Here is a 19,015-nt window from a genome sequence, read left to right as displayed (position 1 = left end):
AGGACCTGGAGCTATAAGTGGAGTCTCAGGTACCACAAGTTTTTAATACCCCCCACTTCTCACTTTATGCTTTTGTAATGTCTTCCTTGGTTTCCTTTAAAGTGCAAAAGAACTAGATTATTCTTCTGGCTGCTTTTCAGTGGTGCCATCTGCTAGCCTGCTGTAGGGCTGCAGAGAATGCTGGGATTGGGTCTTGGTTTCTGATGTGATCCATCTACTGACGGCATGCCTGACACTCTCCCACCTCCTTCTTATCTTCCTCTTCTCCCCACCCCCGAATGGCCCCAGAGAGGACATGGTGGATTTGTTGTTTTCTTTCTTTTCTTTTTCTTTCTTTTTTTTGGTAGCTTGTGGGCTATTTCCTAACCCAAAGTCTGACCAATTTGCTCTTGCAGCCCAGTGGAAAGTTTTCTATGTGTTTGGGTTTCAAGGAGGAAAAGAAATGCATGTACTGCTTCAGAACATTTCCCTTCTATTAAAGTCAAGTGAGTCACACACACATGGCACACACACACTCACTCACTCATACATCCTCACAGTCTTTTCTTTACCATCTCCTCTCCTCTGACCATGAACTCTGCTCAGATAACGTTTGTATGAGTGAAATGTTGCTGAAATTTTTTAAATCAATACTTGAGAAGTTACAATGCCCAACACTACTAAATTTAAACACATCTTAGAGTCCACATGAATGTGGTTTTGTTCCACTGGTCTGAACCTATTCACTGGTATTATTTGCTCTTGCTAGTTGCCAAGAAAAGAAACTTGTCCAACAGAAATCAGAGAATTTAATGTCACCATATTCTCAAATAAATTTTAAAAAAGGAAAACAAACATTGGAAATTTTCAGAACAAGAAAAAACACATTGGCATGTGGACTGTGATTAGCATATCCTCATCAGAAACATTATCCTTAATCTACCTACTCAATGTGAACAATTTGTTTGCTTTACCAGTCAGTGCATTGAAAGCTCAATGTCATGGATCTGGGTCAATTTGTATACTTAATTTGCCCCTCTCATATATTCTTTCATTCATCTGTTTCTTCATTCATTTGTTCCTTCATTTATAACCCTTTTCTCTGGTCAAGAGAAGCTTACAGGGCTCCCCATAGATTTTGAAGAGTCTGGATACCAGGTCCCTCTAGGACTATTGTGATTAAGCTGAAAGGGACCTTACAAACCATCTAATCCAATTTCCTTTTTGCAAAAATGAAGAAACAGAGTCCTGAAAGAAAGAAAGGACCTATTCAGGCCCATTAGTGTAGTAGCTAATTGAACTTGGAATTGAATATAAGTTCAAGAGGGAGTTAAGCTGAAGGAAAAGATACAAAATAGTTCAGAGCTTCTTACATACCTGACGCTGTATTAGGATTAATCTTTATATACATTATCTCATTTAATCTACCCCACAGTTCCTCAAGGGAGATGTTATTTTGCCTGTTTTAACAGATGAGAAAAGCATGACCTTGAGAGATTTACTGATGTATCTAAGTTGCCTAACTAGTAAGTGATAAGATAAGATTTGAACTCTAGTCTCTCTGCCTCCAAGGCACTATTCTCTTGCAGAAGAGACTACAAACTAAAAGTCTATAGGTCAAATTTAGCTCATAGTTATTTTTCTGGATGCTAGAGTGGTTTTTTGTTGTCTTTGTCTTTTTGGTGTCGTGATTTTGGCTTGATTGTTTTCACTTTTAATTAACTGTCAGCATTCAAAAATTCAAAAATTACAAATAAAACCTAAAGGTTCAAGTCCCTTTGATAATTTGTTGGCCACAGAGACATTAGACTTGTATTTTTTGCTAGAACTACCACAATGAGGTCACTCAAAAATGGGTGCCTACAAAACAGAAATGTAGTGTCTCACAGTCCTTGAGGCCTAAAGTCCATTATCAAGGGGTCAGCAGAACTTTCCTTCTGAGGACCCTAAGAGAATCTGTTCCCTGCTTCTTCCTTGGTGGTTTGCTGGCATACTTAGGTTTACAAGTCTCTGCTTCATCTTCACATGGCATTTTCTTTTTGTGTATGTCTCCTTCCACATCCGTATTTCCCAGGGGTTTTTTGTTTTGTTTTATTTTGTTTTGTTTTGTTTGTATGTGGACGTACCAGGGATTTAACTCAGGGGCACTCAACCACTGAGCCACATCCCCAGCCCTATTTTGTGTTTTAGAGACAGGGTCTCACTGAGTTGCTTAGTGCCTCACTTTTGCTGAGGCTGGCTTTGAACTCATGATCCTCCTGCCTCAGCCTCCCGAGCTGTTGGGATTACAGGTGTGTACCTCTGCTCCAAGCTCCATATTTCCTGTTTTTTTTTATAAGAATGCCAGTCATTTGGATGAAAGGCCCTCCCTACTCTAGTATGACCTCATCTTAACTAATTGCATTTGCAATGACCTTATTCCCAAATAAGGTAACATAGTAATGTGATGGGGTTAAGACTTCAACATGTGAATTGGCTGGGGGACCAAATTCAGCCCATAGCAGCCATAACATTCCCATAGGCCAGCAACTGATGAAGCTGAGTGGTAGTGCCCCCTCTAGAAGGGCTTACCTTCCTTCTTCTTTTCTCAAGAGTCTACACCACAGCAAGCCCACTTGTTGTGCATACCCTGCCTGCCTAGTGCTTATAGGTGTTTAAGTTTTAAGACCTGCTCCACACTGGGTCTTCTCATGCTCTAAACTCATACAGTGAAACTGGGTGTGCACCTGGGTAGTTTTCCCCATACAGGCAAAGGCTGTGTTGACGACACCTGATCCCCATGGTCACAGGCAGAAAGTTGATTGAGATCAGAGTTGTGGCAGGTAAAAAGTGAAACAGAAGGGATTGCACTCATTGACCCAGGTGTTTTCTAACCATTGGAACACATCTGGCCATGCTGAGATCAGGGTCCTCCTCTCTGACTGCTACTTCTTTGCCTAGGCCCTCATCTAGCACTCCATGTAGGGAGAAGGGAAAGAGACTGGGAGGGCTTAGCTACCAAGGGAGAACCTGGCCTGCTTTCTTCACTTAGCCTATTTTTTTCTTTAATCAAAGTTTACAGTGCTAATGACTTCTAGAATTCTATCAGAAATAAGGTAAGCACTTAAGCTGATATTAACAGAAGAAGGAAATCCACCAGTGAATACCAATTTAGGGTTTCTGACATAGTCTACAAGGGCTGCTATAACAAAAGGCCATAGATTGAGTAACTTATAAACACTGGCATTTGTGTGTGTGTGTTTCTGAGGATCAAACCCAGGACTTTGCTCATGCTAGATAAGTTCTCTACCACTGAACCATGCCCCCACTTCAGAAATATTTCTCATATTTCTGAAGCCTATGGGAAGTCCAAGATCAAGCCAATGACAGATCTGGTGTCTGGTGAAGGTCTGTTTCCTGATTCATAGTTCACACTTTCTCGCCCTGTCCTCACATAATGGAAAAAGCAATGAGCTCCTTTGGGACTGTTAGAAGGGCACTAATCCCATGCATGAGGCCTCCACCTGCATGACCTAATCAACTCCCAAAAGGTCCCATCACCAAATTCCATCATATTGGGTATTAGATTTCAACATACAACTTTAAAATTTTTTTTTTTATTTTTTAACTACATGACACCAGTGGAAAGTATTACAATTCTTATTACACATATAGGGCACAATTTTTCATATCTCTGTATATAAATTATGTTCATGCCAATTTATGCCTTTATACATGTATTTTGTTGTTGTGTTGTTTTTTTTTTGTTGTTTGTTTGTTTGTTTTGCATTACTCAGGGGGAAAAACATCCAAACTATAGCACAAACTTTAGCAGTTTCATCCTCCCTAACAGAGACTTTGAGGTTGAGTAGGGTACTGTCTAAACAATTATTTGGGGGAACTTGATTACATAGGTACTTATAATTTGACCTGGTTTGATTTACATATCATTTTCCAACAGCTTAACAGAAAATATGTAACAGGTGAAAGCATATAATTTTCCTTCCCAGGTTATCTTTGAGGTTGCTTTCAATGGTCCCAAAGGAGGATATGTTGCCCTGGATGATATTTCTTTCTCTCCTGTGCGCTGCCAAAATCAGACAGGTGAGTGTTCTCTTTTTCTTCTTTTCCCAATTTGGAATTGTCTTTTCTCAATAGATGCCTGTGGTCAGGCCTTGCTTTAAATTATCTTTTATTTCCTCATTCTCATCCTTTAAAAGTTAATTAACCAAAGAGTAATTTGGGGGGATTATTATCCTCTTTTTTCCCCTCACAGAGTGAATCTAATTTTTCTGAAGTCATAGGCCAGTTATATCTTAAGGCATTTTCATCTTCCCTGCCTACTGGAAAAAGAAAATTAAATAACACGATTTTACTCCAGCCCATCTTTCTCTTTAAAGGATATCTTGGACCCATAAATGGGTGGCTGAGGATATGGGAAAAAACTTTCACAATCTACCAAATAGAATTATAAAAACTCCTTCCAACTTTAAGTATCCAAGATTTATGCCCCATGTGTAAGGATGTTAGTGTTGATAGATCTCTCTACAATAGTTTTGACTAAATATTACATCTCTTAATTTAATTACTTTCTCTTTCAAAAAGAACCCTCAGATAATTTTATCATGGAAAAATTTTGCAGTGCCATAACTTTGGTGTTTGGAGAGAAAATTTTTTACTTCCTGAGAAAATAAATAAGCAAATTAACTCAAAATGTATTATGAAATAAATGTTTTAGAATAAGAAAGATGACAATATATTAATGATAACCTAGATCAACGGCATTAACCTTACCATTTAATGAATTTGTTTCCTGGAGAGACCCAGGGAGACACTCTGATCACCCATCTTATTAATGAGTACTTGTTCTAGGTTTTGGAGCATGGGAAATAACTTTTTTTAAATAAAGAATTTTTTTCTTAGTTAGAGATGGACACAATACCTTTACTTTATTATTATTTTTATGTGGTGCTGAGGATTGAACCCAGTGCCTCACACATGCTAGGTAGGTGCTCTACCACTAAGCCTCAATCCCAGTCCCAGGAAATAACTTCTGAACCTGACTTTCAGTTAAGAGACTTGCTCGTCAGTTTAATAGGGTTTCAGATATATTCTACTATCAAGGAGACTAAGAAAAATAGTATTTTCTACTTGAGCTAAATTATTATCTCCAAATTAGAAATCTAATTTGCTTAAACTAATTTTTTGCTAATTCTAATTTTTTAAAAAGTAGGGAAATAGCTTGGTGGGGTGGCGCATGTCTGTAATCCCAGTGGCTCCTGAAGCTGAGGTTGAAGGATTGTGAGTTCACAGCCAGTCACAGCAAAAACGAGGTGCTAAGCAACTCATTGAGATCCTGTCTCTAAATAAAATACAAAATAGGGCTGGGGATGTGACTCAGTGATGGAGTGCCCCTGAGGTCAATCCCTCGTACACCCCTCCTCAAAAAGTAAAGAATAGATAGAATCAGGCTGGATTTACATGTTTTATCATTTTTTGAGTGTGTATGTGAGTGCTACATATAAAACCCAGGGCTCTCACACAAGCATTCTACCACTGAGTGACACACCCAGCTCCCATTTTATACATTTTAAGTGATTGAACCCAAATAATATCAAAGAGTATCTAAGTTTGACAAAAACACAGAAACCAAAACTGTTTCACTTCTCCTAAAATTTGATGACTTCTTAATTCCACCAGCTAATATTTTAATTATGTTAGCAATAATTTCACAACCTCTTTATCAGTATTTTTAGGATGTTCCTCTTCTCTGTTACTAGACAGTTATATTGAATTTTATATTTCCATGTTATATATGTGAGAGAAGAAATATTTACTCAATATCTGCACTGGATAGAGGGTGAGATGAAGAAGTAGCTGAGAGGTAATGGGATCAATCTTAATAAATGTTCTGCTTTTTAAAAAGATTCAGAATATGTATAAGCTCTTGCCTACTACATTGGTGGTCTGATTAGTGAAAGGGAAAAATTCCAGCAAAATGAGACCCATTTAAGATGTCTGGTAAGCCCTCAGTCTGTAAAAACACAGCCCACATAGAAACGTCTTCCCTACAGGAACCCCCTCTGAATTCATTTTTATACCAGTAGGCTCATGGAGGCTTCATACTGGTCTTCAGAACTTCCCACCACACCAACTTGACTTTAAAGTGGTTTAATTCCATCATCACAGTGTTATGCTTAAGAACTGGGAATTTGGATTCACATTCCTATTCTGCCACTTAAAATCTGTGTGATGTTGGTCATGGTATTTAACCTCTTTGAGATTTCCATTTTCACAACTATGGAGCAAAGATGGAAGAATCCGTTTCAGAGAGTGGTTGGGAAGATTTATGTGTTAATGTCTGTTACGGCCATAGCATAGAGTATGAGACAAAAAAAATGATTGGTTGTGAGGCAATATTATTAATTCAAGTTTCAAAATATGTCCATCCCTTTTCTGAAGAACAGGGGGTCAGACTGAAGTGAAAGAAAACCAGCAGCAGGCACAGCCTGTGTGTCAACTGAATCCACTTCACTGAGCAGCTGTGGGGCTGACTCAGAGTCTCTAGAAGCTTAACCCTTTGACTTTTATACTTCATCTTGCATTTCACAAATAGTTTATGCCCTTCTGTTTTATAACAGGTGCCAACTTTTTTTCCTTATCTTGGTTAGCTCCAGACTTCTTGTCTTTCCTTTCCCCAGCTGGATCTAGAGTTTTCTTTCCTCATCTCCCTAGTAGTCTGAGACAGGAATTATTTCAACATGTGAAGGATCACATTCCCACCATCTAGCTGGCTTTAAAGTTAATACAGACCTGAAATGCATCACATAATTACAGATGTTTAACACTAATATCACATATTGCCCCGGAATTCTTCCAGAAAACAGTGATACTTGCCTCCCCACTTTGAATTATAGCACCTCACAAATTCCCTTGAACTGGAGCTAACACTCTAAAAATATGCTCTCCTTTTGGTCGAGAAGTCTTTGAATGCCTCACAATCCATCCTGTTCACTTTTAGGAATCCTGCCTGGATGCCCAATCCCAAACTGATAGCCCCACTGCTCTGCCGTTTGCAGGCCCAAAATCTTCTCTGTGCTTGAGTCCACCTAATCCCCAGGTGAAGGTCGGAGAGAGCCCTGACACTCACTGTATTCCTCTCAGAGGATCACTACCTGAATCCTTTAATCTTCTCTGCCTAGTCAGTGGCCCAGCCCCATGTGTCATCAATGTTCTCCAGGAGAATGCCAGGTCCCACTCACTCTTCCCCAAGACAGCTTTGGTTTGTATCCACCTGCTTTAGGGCCTGGCTTATTTGAAATAAAGCTCCTCTGCAAATTTAGCAGCCTTCAGAGCACACCATATTCAGTGTCTCTCTTTTAGTACTACAGGGGCTGATGAGCCTCTTAGATCTATAGAACTGATGATGAGTTGGTCTCCATGAACTCCACGGAGCAGAGGAAAGGATGAGAAGCACTCCCCAACTGTTCTTCTCAATTGTAACACACTCCAGCTAATTAGATTATCTTCAAAGCCTCTTACTTCCAAGAAGTTCAAATGTCAGAACCAAGTAATTAAAAGTTACATGATGATGCTTTTCTGGTAACTTGCTTCATGGGGCTTTGTATCTTTTTTCCTGATCATCAACTGATGCTTAGGGGCTTCCATCTGTTTCTGATTCCTTCCTGTGCTTCGAATATCTTATTAACACTCCCCAGTAGCTCATTTTGTGATCACCACTTGACCCATAAACAAGCTTGAAGCAAAGGCTTGGCCTCTACCCCTGATCTCCAGGCAGCTCTATGTGAGTCAAAAAAAAAGCCCTCTGGCCCCATCTTCCACAACTGCATACTGTCTTAGGGCAAATGAGCATTCTAAGGGAAGAAGATTTAGTATTAAAGTTAACTTTTGAGATTTTGTTTATATCAGACCACAGACAAATCCGCTGCTAAGACTAGGTATTTAGTAAAACAATATAATCCCACTATGAGGACACTCAATATAATCACCCATGGTGACTCAGTTCATCACCATGATCCTTGCTTACTTTCAAGTTTTGTTTTGTTTTTTAATAGACTTCATTTTTTAGAGCACTTTTAAGTGTACAGAAAAATTGAGCAGAAAGTACAGAGATTTTTTTACATACCTCTCCCCCAATAAACATCAATGTCAACCAGATTCTAGTTTACACTAAGGTTCATTCTTGGTATTGTATATTTTATGGGTTTGGACAAATTTATACTGACATATATTCCCCATTGTAGTGTTATACAGAATATCTCTCCCTGCCCTTCCAACTGCTGATCTTTTTATTGTCTCCTTAGTTTTGCATTTTCTAGAATGCCGTATAGATGAACTCATAGTATTTAGCTATTTCATATTGGTTCCTTCACTTAGTAATATGCATTTAAGTTTCCTCTGTGTCTTTTGGTGGCTCAGCAGCTCATTTCTTTTCAGCAATAATGTTCCATTTTCTTGATATGCCGCAATTTGCACCCACTCACCTACTGAAGGACATCTTCGTTGCTTTTGTGCTTTAGTGGTTAGAAATAAAAACTGCCATAAACTTTTAGGTTTTACTATTATCTGCCACCTCATCCTACACATATAATAAATGGGCTAAGATTCTCTTGCAGCCACCCAAAAGTGCTGCTTTGAGATTCATTCCTGATGAATAATTTTATTTTGTGCATGGCAAATGGGAATACCACACCAATTCCTAAGCTTCATGGCCATCTGTAGATTTTGGATTTTCCTCTGTTTTTTCTTTACTAAATAGCAGAGGATTGGCTAAGATTAAGAGCATCATGAGATTTCCTGTGGTCTCAAATCTCCATGGGAGAATGTTGAAGGATCCTTGTTTGTATGACATTAGACTCATTTTTCACAGACTTTGTCTTCAGGGCTTAAAGATACAACCTGGTGATGACAGAATCAGGACAGACTAGGTGGGGACTAATCCACCAGCCTTAGGGTACTGAGAATTCTCTTCCTCTCCTTTTCTCCTGCCTGGCTTATTAAAGTTTGTCCCTATAGCACATGACCTCAGATAGTATCAGGTTCCAGTTATACAGGAATATTTTCTTCCTATTCACTTTTGGTTATGTGTTGTTAGTCACTTATTTTCTTAATTTTGTGTTTTTGAGACTCATTTTTGTATCATTTCAAACTCAGACAAAATCTGCATCTATATTCCAGAGAACTGCCATATACTCTCCTTCTGAGTCTACAAAGTGTTAACATTTTGCCTTCTTTGCTTTAGCAACCACTTAAGAGTATGTTGGGGGCTGGGGCTGTAGCTCAGTGGTAGAGTGCCTGCCTAGCATATGTGAGGCACTGGGTTTCATCCTCAGCACCACATATAAATAAATAAATAAATAAAGATATTGTGAGCATCTACAACTAAAAATAAAAATAAAATAAAAGAGTAGGTTGCAAACATCAAGCCTTTACACTATGTATTTATAAAACCAAACATACTCGGCAACAGAACGAAAGAATGATTACAAAGTTTGAGAAGTTTAATACTTATACAATATTTTCAACTAACTTTCAGTTCATATGATGATTTCTCCAATTGCTCTTATAATGTCCTTAATAGCTCTCTGGGTCAGGATTGAATTTTGGATCCCTCCTTGCATTTAGTGTCATGCCTCTTTCCCCCTCTTTAATCTGGGCCAGTTTCTAAATCCACCTGAAAGTTTTCTTTCTTTGAAAATTGACAAATTGAAAGCAAGTGAGTCTTTATCCCTAAACAGCTTCCTGTGCCACCAGCTCACAGGAAGAACTTAAATGTCTCTCAAGATGATTACCCAGTTATACAAATTAGCATCCCCTCTCCCTGACCCCAGAATATTCTACCAGCATGCAGACCAGGATCACACTTAGATAGACTGAACATGTCTCAAACTACTATAGCCACATCCCCTCTGGACCCAAAGGGCAATCTACAATCTAAATAGTGAGATTTATGAGTCATTTGTTAATAGGACTAGATGTTATTCTCAAAAGTGCAGTTGTCTTTTATGGTCTATTCCCTTCAAGTAATCTGGGCTGTGGTGATATTTATAGACCAAGATAAATAATACCAGAACTCTGCAAAGCCAGAATAATAGCAGCCCCCTGTTAGAACTGGTGCAACTTTTGAGCCAGGTATGGTGGTATGCACCAGGTGTGGTGGTAGTAGAATCCCAGCTATTAAGAATTATAGCTACTATGGAATCCCAGCTATTCAGGAGACCAAGGCAGGAGGATCACAAGTTCAAGGCCAGCCTGGGCAATTTAGCAAGATCAATCTCAAAATAAAAATAAAAAGGGGCTGGAGATGTACAGCACCCCTGGGCCCCATTCCTAGTACTGAAAAAAAAATGGTGTAGCTTGGAATTGTGTGGTTTACAATAAGTATTGATTTTCTCCAAGCACATCAGCTCCTACTACCAAGGCCAATTATAAACAGATCCGGGCTATACTTCTGACAGAGATTCATCAACAAAGGAAAATTGTTTCTGGAAAATATTATCTTCAAAATAATATTTCTTACAGAAAAATTAAGAATCTCTTAAAAATCTGTTCCTTTCTGTTTTAAACTTTGAGTGAATTTTGAGCTGTCAAGGATATGAACAAATGCTCTGAATCTTTACATCCCAAGAGGAAATTCCTCTTGAAATCTGGTACTTATTTATTTTTAAGAGAATGTGATGAACAGGGCTTCTTCCTCCCCTCCCCATAGAGAGGAAAAGAACAATTTTCCTGTCATGTTTAAACATTGGTTTGATGCTACCCATCCGCCTGCCACTCAAGTAAAAATATTTTGTTGTGTTTTACCTCCATAGTCTCCCCTGGCACAACTGTAACCATGTCTGTCAGTCAGCTGATGTAGTCCTTTGAGGTCATTGGGCTTGACTATAACTTTGGTTCTCATTTTCTCAGAGCTTCCTTTCAGTGCTGTGGAAGCAAGCTGCAATTTTGAGGAAGATCTCTGCAACTTTTACCAAGATAAAGAAGGTCCAGGTTGGACCCGAGTGAAAGTAAAGCCAAACGTGTATCGGGCTGGAGACCACACTACAGGCTTTGGTAAGTCGGGAGTCTCACATGGGACATCTTGGTGTGGTGTTCATGCATCATTGGCCATTTTTACTCCTTACCTATGTCAAAACCGAAAGAAAGAGAGAGGAGGAGAGAGAAAGCAAGCAAGCCAGCAGGCAGGCAGGCAGGGAGGCATCTCTGAGGAAGTAAAGATAATCAGTAATGTTGTGTTTGACCATTTTTTAAAAATGTAATTCAAGTTGGCTATACAAGCAAAAGTATCTGCCTATTAATTAAATAGTCAAGCCTTTGAAAATTATTTTGCTGTTCACTTTAAATGAAATACTCTTTCAAATTTATTGGATTCTGTTTATATGAATTCTCCAGAATAGATACATAGAGACAGAAGGCAGATTAGTGGTTGCCAGGGACTGGAGTGGGAGGAACTAAGGAGTGACTGTTTAATGGATACAGGGTTTGTTTTGGGGGTGATGAAATTGTTCTGGAACAAGATAACTGTGATGGTTGTACAGTATTGTGAATGTGCTGAATTGTGCACTTTAAATTGTTAAAATGGTAATTGTATGTTATATATTTTATGTTGCATGTAAAAATATATATCATGGGAAGAAAAGATGCTACTGAACAATGGATGTGATCTATGAGGAGCTCTTAGAAATCAGTTTGAGCACCTTGTGTATGGACTCATATTTCTTTAATGACATCCTTTGTGGATCTCACCCCAGGAGAGACTGGTAGAAAGAGCTTCATCACAAGGCACACACTGTCTCATTCATTTATTCATCAGGTATTCATATCCTGGTGAATTTACCCTGATGCCAATAAAACTGAAGTTACAGGTCCCCTCACTTGCACAGGCCCTGAGAAAGGGCTTAGAAGGGGCCATCATAACATTGAACCTGTTATTTGATATTATTCTTTTTTTAGAGATTTCCCAATTTGTAGAAATGCAGGCCCTAGAAAAGCTATTCTGACCTGACCAGATGAATGCCCAGAATATACAGCAATGGTGAGTCAGATATGAATCCTAGTCTTGCTGACTGACAATCATTTCAATGGATAAGCGAAATGTTAGAAAAATGTGTACACAATACACTTCTCAGGAAGAAAATTATTCCTGCCAGGTAGGAAATCTTCCTTTCCATCCTAGTTTCTGTGGCTGGAGCTGAGAATTAAACTGACATAAGACATATAACAGGAGAAAAACATACACATTTTATTTAGTATGTTTACATAGTCTTCATAAGAAAAATTGAAGAATTAAAGAAACACATAGGCCTGAGAGAGCTTATTTATCAATTTTAATGAAGAATGATTAAACTGTGCAGAAGTGACAAGACAAAGGAAAAGGGCTGAAGCTTCCAGGGATACTAAATTATGGGAAAGTGACTAGGACATACATGGGGGAAAGTCATGGAAGATAAGGGTTATTTTAGTATGTTTGTTTGTACAAATCCACTTTAATATCATCTCCCAATAGAAAAAATATTAACTCCCAGTCCCTGGTGATTAGAATACTCTTCCCTTCCTGGAACAGGGTGCTGGGAAGACACCTTGTTCATGGGAAGTTTTATGACATGGTTTTAAGTAGAAAGAGGGAGGGCAGAGAGCCCTGCTGTCGCAATGGGTCAAAGGTGTGATTTATACAGTACAGGGGAGAAATAAAAAATGTCCACGTACTTCTGCCCTACTCAATGCTTTATTCACCTAAATCACTCAATACAATTTCACTCTATAGGTTCTTAATCAAGAAAATGACAATCCTCAATGCTAGGCACTGCAATAGACATAATCAATTCACAGCAAACAATTCTAGATTAATTCTAAGCACTGCAAACACACTTAATCATGACAGGCTAATTGACAGACATTCCTTCTGCATGCTAAGTGACTTGTTTGTGCCTGTCAGATCAAAAGTCTCAAGCCTTAGGCTTAAAGTCCAGCAGATGCACACTCAGACCAGGAACAGGTCTGATCAGGTCAAGAACCAAGGCAGGCTTCTCCTGAGAGGGTTGTAGGGAGAAGTTGCAGCTCTCGGGGTAAAGATGTGGCTGTAGAGTCTGAGAGGTGAGGAAAATACAGAGGATCAGCAAACAATGAAAAGTATTAGGATGTCAGTCCAGGTCCTCATCAGGTTCTCAACATGAGGGCATCATTGTCGACTGGCTGAATGTCTGTTCATTTTCTCCAATATTTATATCAAATTTTGGGGCTTTTGACCCCTCTTTTAATCCTTATCAGTTGCCACCAGGTCTCTCAGTGACATCATTTACCCTGGGGTTAAAACATCTGGTCTGGTGGTCCCCACACTGATCTTTTCACCTTTCCTTCTTATCTGGTAAGGATAACCTGCCAGAGGCTTCACTCTGAGTTTATCAGGGTAGGAAGAAGTGACTTGTTTGTGCCTGAGGGCCATACTGGAGGGCTCCACTAGGCTTGGCTGGTGAAACTGCAGATTTCAAACTGGAGTTTTAGAATGGCTCAGGCTTAAGTCCATCCTTACACTTTCTGCCTCTTCTGGTTCTCAAGTATTCTTCAACTCAAAATCATCAGCACTCCAAAGAGGCTCATCTGGCAGCAACACATCTGATCTCCTTCAGTGAATATGACAATCCAGGGAGGAACCTGACTTGGCTTGGGGATTCAGGGAAGGTTTCTCTGAGGGAAGTTGCAATTAGCTGAGAGAGTGTGAGTAACCAAACAGAGGAAAAGTGTCTGTAAAGGCTTTGAAAAGAGCTGATCACACCAACACATAGGAAGGTTAGCATGACTGTACCATGGGGAAGTGGTGGCGAGAGTGGAAGACATGAAGTTATTGAGGGAGATAGGTTATGGATGCGGAAGACCAGAGTAAGTGCTGGGGATTTGATCATAAAGAAAATGAGAAGGTAATGCCAGATTCGTGGGACTCCAGTAGACCTCCAGGAGCTGAATCTGATGCAATCACACAAGAGTCTTTATTGCAAGCTTGAGCCTGGACTCAACAACCATTTCCAAAGCAGCAGTCCTGAGGAGTGAGTCCCAGTCCTTTGTTCAGTGAGATTTTATAGGTTTTGGAGGTATACTCTATGCATCACAGCATCACACAGCAAATCATTTCACCTCACGGGAAAATCAAACAACAACTCTTAACATTGATTAGCACATTCACTGGCGGGAACAAGTTGGGGAAGGGTGATTGGTTAGTACAAGAGAGGGGAATTGGTTTGAACTGATTGGTTTAATCCGTGAGGGGTGTATGTGCAAAACTACATGGTTTCCTACCATGTTATCAACCACCCAGACTACTGGGGGTCATCTGGCATCCCAGGTATTCTCCCTGTCTCATGCTGATTAGTGGTTGCTAGAGGGTTGCTATGGGTCCTCACTTAGCCTAACTGAGTCAGGGACACCTAGCTTTGCAGATCTTTCCTGTTATTTGCAGACAAACAACTCAGCAGGTGGCTATCTGCCCAGGAGTGCTCTGTGGGTTTCTCCAAGGACAAGGGTCACGCTCCCTCCCTCTGAACAGGCCTTGAGGTAGAAGCTATCTTCAAAAATGGAGTCACATCCATTTCTCAAGAAGCCATTGAAAGATTTTTAAGCAGAGAAGATAAGGATTAAATTTAGGATTTTAAAAGGTTGTTCTGGCTCTTGAGTGGCCGCCATATTAATCTGCTCCGGCTGCAGTAACAAAGTACCTCAGACGGGGCTGCTTAAACAACAGAAATGCATTGTCTCATCGCTCTGCTGGCTAGGTGAAGGCCTAGGTGCCTCAGGGTTGTTTCTGGGGAGGCCTCTCTTCCTGGCTTGCAGGCAGCCTCTTTCTCACTGTGCCCTCACATGTCCTTAAGAGGAAAGAGAGTGAGCTTTGGTGTCTCTTCCTCATCTTATAAAGTGAGTTAAATAACTGGCTAGAACTAAACTGTAGAGCAAACACTGAGGTGCCCAGAAAGAAAAAAAATAAATAAAAACAGGAGGATGAGCAGAAAAGGGAATAAAAACTAATGTGTTTTTTATTTTTTCTTTTCTGCCCTGGCTTTCTAGGATACATAGACCTATTTTAAGTTGACTTTGTGGGTGGAAGGACAGGTGGGAGGGAGAGGTTCCTGTCCTTCTTTATGTTATTTAGAAGAAATAAGGGAAGAACATAGATCTTCAGCACCCTCTGATTGGAAACCTATTCTTTGGGGACAGGTTTACACATGATCAGGAGAGGAGTAGGGTCTATCCAGACACACAAATGCCACAAAGCCTGTCAGACCAGCTAGTCATACTTTCCAGCCCTACTGGTCACTGCAAAGAGAGGAAGGAAAAGTAAACTCTGGGCCTTCCATTCACTATGACCTGGTACTATGCGTACCACCTAAGTCAGCCCGTTCACACCGGCAGCTCTTAGCCCCAAGCTGATTTCATCCCTTTCATTTTATGAAAAGTGTTACTCTTAACTGATGACTAGAATCTGGGCCTATGAAGTAGGAAATCTATACTAGTTCATGAAAATGACTTAGGATTGCAGAAGGTTTCATTTGCAATGGAGGCACATGGATGTTTTTTATCACTTAAAAATCCCTTCTTGGGGCTATGGATGTGGCTCAGCTGTAGAGCCCTGATCTAGCATGTGCGAGACCCTGGGTTTGATCCTCAGCACCACATAAAAATAAATAAATAAAATAAAGGTATTGTGTCCAACTACGTCTAAAAATTAAATATTTTTTAAACCTTTCTTGCATTGTAGCCTATGGGAATAGTTTCTGCTGGTAAATCCCACTACCTTTAGCCACATTTGCCACTTGATAATCTGGGGTAGATTATTTTGCCTTGCTGTTACACTAAATGCTTTGTCTTGTTGACAGGATATTACTTGCTGGCCAACACAAAGTTTACTTCTCAGCCTGGCTACATTGGAAGGCTTTATGGTCCCTCCTTACCTGGAAACTTACAGTATTGCCTACGTTTTTATTATGCCATCTATGGGTTTTTGAAAATGAGTGACACCTTAGCAGTTTATATCTTTGAAGAAAATCACGTAGTTCAAGAGAAGATTTGGTCCCTGCTTGAGTCCCCAAGGGGTGTTTGGATGCAAGCTGAAATCACCTTTAAGAAGCCCATGCCTACCAAGGTACAGTAGAACGGATACATCTTTTTTCCATTTGCAATTGTTGGACTGGACTAGTGAATTCCTGTTTAGTCACTGTCAGCTGGTAATGTGTTATGTCCCTTATATTTAGGCTCTCAGCCCTGCCCCCACACACTACACCAGCCATGTACAAGTTATTCCTTCAGTTCTTCTTCAATCTGGGTCTCCAGATCATGACTATCCAGGGAGTTTGGTTATTTTTCATTTAAGGTCTCCTGTAGATTGTCCTCAGACTATAGTATATGAAAACATATCTCTCTCTCTCTCTCTCTCTCTCTCTCTCTCTCCTCTCTCTCTCCTCCCCCTCTCTCTCTCTCTCCTCTCTCTCTCTCTCTCTCTCTCACACACACACACACACACACAACACACACACATGCACACACATGTAAGAATGCTAGGATTTAAAAACAGATGAAATCACTGAGCCTGGTCCAGCGTTAAATGTTTAAGGTCAACAGCCTAAGGCTCTACTGTGTACAGGATGGGAAGAGGATGTATGCTCAAAGTGTAGGTCCAACCCTGCCCCAGTCAGAGAATTTACATGAGGGATTCATCAGCAGCTGATCCTGATAGCAACAAGAATACAAAACACCTTTATTGCAGAGGAAAGGCAAAAAAAAAAAAAAAGCCTAATCTCCTAGGTTCCCAACTCATAAACTTAAGAAAATTTTTCAGATATAATAAATTCTGTCAACTACAACTACAACCCAGAAATGAAACTAATGAAACAAAAAAGATCCATTTTGTTTCAGCCTATCAATTAATCAACAAATATTTCTTGAGTATCCTCTCTGTGCAAGATAAGGGCCCACAGAAACATGAAAAAGGTCCTTTCTCCAAACAGATGATTGGTACAATGGGAGTTCAGTAAATATTTTTGAATGAATTAATGAATCAATTGATCACATTCATTGTCCAGGAAATGCTCCAAGTCCAGGCTCCCTAGGAAAAGCTTCAAACCTGGGAAAGTAGGAGAACCTTCTTCACAAATCTTCGTAGCCTGAACTTCTCTTAGTTATAACCACCTGGATAGAATCATACCTGTATCCATCTAGAACTTCTTGTTAAAGAAATGTTGTACATGGTGTTGGGGCTACAGCTCAGTGGTAGAGTGCCTGCCTCGCATCCATGAGGCACTGGGTACAATCTTCAGAACCACATAAAGATAAATAAATAAAGATATTGTGTCCATCTACAACTAAAAAATATTAAAAGATAAAAAGAAATGTTGTACATCATTCCTGTTACTGTGTTGCTTCGTTACTTTTAATCCATTGGATCATCCACCAGGGCATAATTAAATCTTTAAAATGATTAATCAGATCTCTAAAAATCCCTGCAAAATTATTTTCCATTACTAGACAAGAATGGTGTGGCAGGCTCCATGGCCTACTGACTTCTTTTTTCTTTCTCTCTTTTCTTTCTTTCTTTTCTTTTTTTTTTTTTTTTTTGGTGCTAGGGATTGAATCTAGGGCCTTGTGCATGCAAGGTGGCCTACTGATTTCTAAAGAGTTGAACAAATTTATAATACCAGAATAGAAGCGTACAAGTTTTTGCCTCAGTCTAACAGACACTGCTTGTTGTTATTTTGTGCTAATTAAATAGGTAGTATTATGGTAGGTATCCCCTGCTTAATTTCATATATGATTACCTGAATTAACTGAAATATTGGGTTCAGCTCTTCAGGCCAAAGAGGAAGCAAATTGGTGTTTCTGTGTAGTTATCACTTGTAACCTAGGCTCATGATTATTAAGCTTATTGCCTGGGCAATTCCAAATATGATCTCAATAGGAAATGTCATCTGACACTTGCAGCATTACTGAACTTCCTCTTTGATCTATTGGTCCTAGAGAAGTCTGGGTTTCTCTGTATCTTAGAGGGATCCCAAAGACTTAATTTGCCACAACCAATTATTCAACTTATTCAGAGAGTTATAGCAACACATACACATGCACATACATACATGAACAGGCATGTGCCAGATTCACATAATTAGGGATGCACCAGAAAGGATGAAATTTTTTTTTATGTTCCACACTATTTTAATTAGCCTTTGCAATACTGTGGCCAAAATACCAGATAAGAATAATTTTTTAAGGGAGGGAAAGTTTATTTGGGGCTCATGATTTTAGACTCTCAAAGCACAGATGGCCAACTCTTTTCCTCTGGGCCTAAGGTGAGGCAGCACATCATGCGGGAAAGGCCCAACAGAGGAAATCTGCTCAGCTCATGATGTTATGCTCGAATTCGGGACCCCCAAAAGACCACCAGAGACCAAGATCGATGTAAGCTGCAAAGAGGTGTTTATTGCAAGCTAGCTCGGTCCTCCACGAACACACAGCAACTGGTGACGCTGAGAGGCCCCGAGCCCAGGGTTTGCAGCAGTTTTATACATTCTTTGGAGGAGGCAGGGACCCCCACATACATCATAGCATCTCTTAGCAAATCATCACACACCGTGGGAAAATCATAAAACAACTCTAAAACATGATTAGCGTATCAAGTGTCAGGAAAGAATCTGGAAAGGATTATTGGTTAGTTCAAGGGGTTGACACACTTAAAATTGATTGGTTTAAACTGTGAGGGTGTCGCAAGGGGGGGTACGTGCCAAGCTGCAGGGCTTCTAGTTTAGATATTGGTCACCACACCTAGGTGGGGGCCATCTGGAATTTCAGATATTTCGATATCTTGGCCTATCTTAGGGGATCACCATCTGCAGCTTTTCCGAGAACTGTTTCCACAGAGCTTTTCTGTGGTATTTTCCTGACTTTAGGACTGCAGTAGGTCAGAGGTTAAGTTTCAGAGCAAAATGAGGTTCCAAGTAGAATGAGGTTGCTTAGGTCTTTCAATGACAGGGTCAGGAAGGAGAGAGAGAGAGAGAGAGAGAGAGAG

General features: G+C 39.9%; 1 protein-coding gene across 1 annotated transcript in view; it reads left to right on the top strand.

Moving 5' to 3' along the window:
- Mamdc2 (MAM domain containing 2) overlaps window positions 1-19,015 on the top strand; it is a 169,453-nt gene that overhangs the window by 92,433 nt on the left and 58,005 nt on the right. The window contains exons 7-9 of the mRNA XM_046459469.2: window positions 3,969-4,062; window positions 10,888-11,031; window positions 15,840-16,105. Of these exons, the coding sequence (XP_046315425.1) occupies window positions 3,969-4,062; window positions 10,888-11,031; window positions 15,840-16,105 (504 nt within the window). The remainder of the gene's footprint in view (window positions 1-3,968; window positions 4,063-10,887; window positions 11,032-15,839; window positions 16,106-19,015) is intronic.

Source organism: Marmota monax, unplaced genomic scaffold (genome assembly GCF_021218885.2).
Source record: "Marmota monax isolate L192 unplaced genomic scaffold, Marmota_monax_Labrador192_F-V1.1 WCK01_AAM20220418_F8-fsc00059, whole genome shotgun sequence".
NCBI classification, from domain to species: Eukaryota; Metazoa; Chordata; class Mammalia; order Rodentia; family Sciuridae; genus Marmota; species Marmota monax.
The sequence above is the reverse complement of the archived record's forward strand: the minus strand, read 5'-3'. Positions and strand labels throughout refer to the sequence as shown.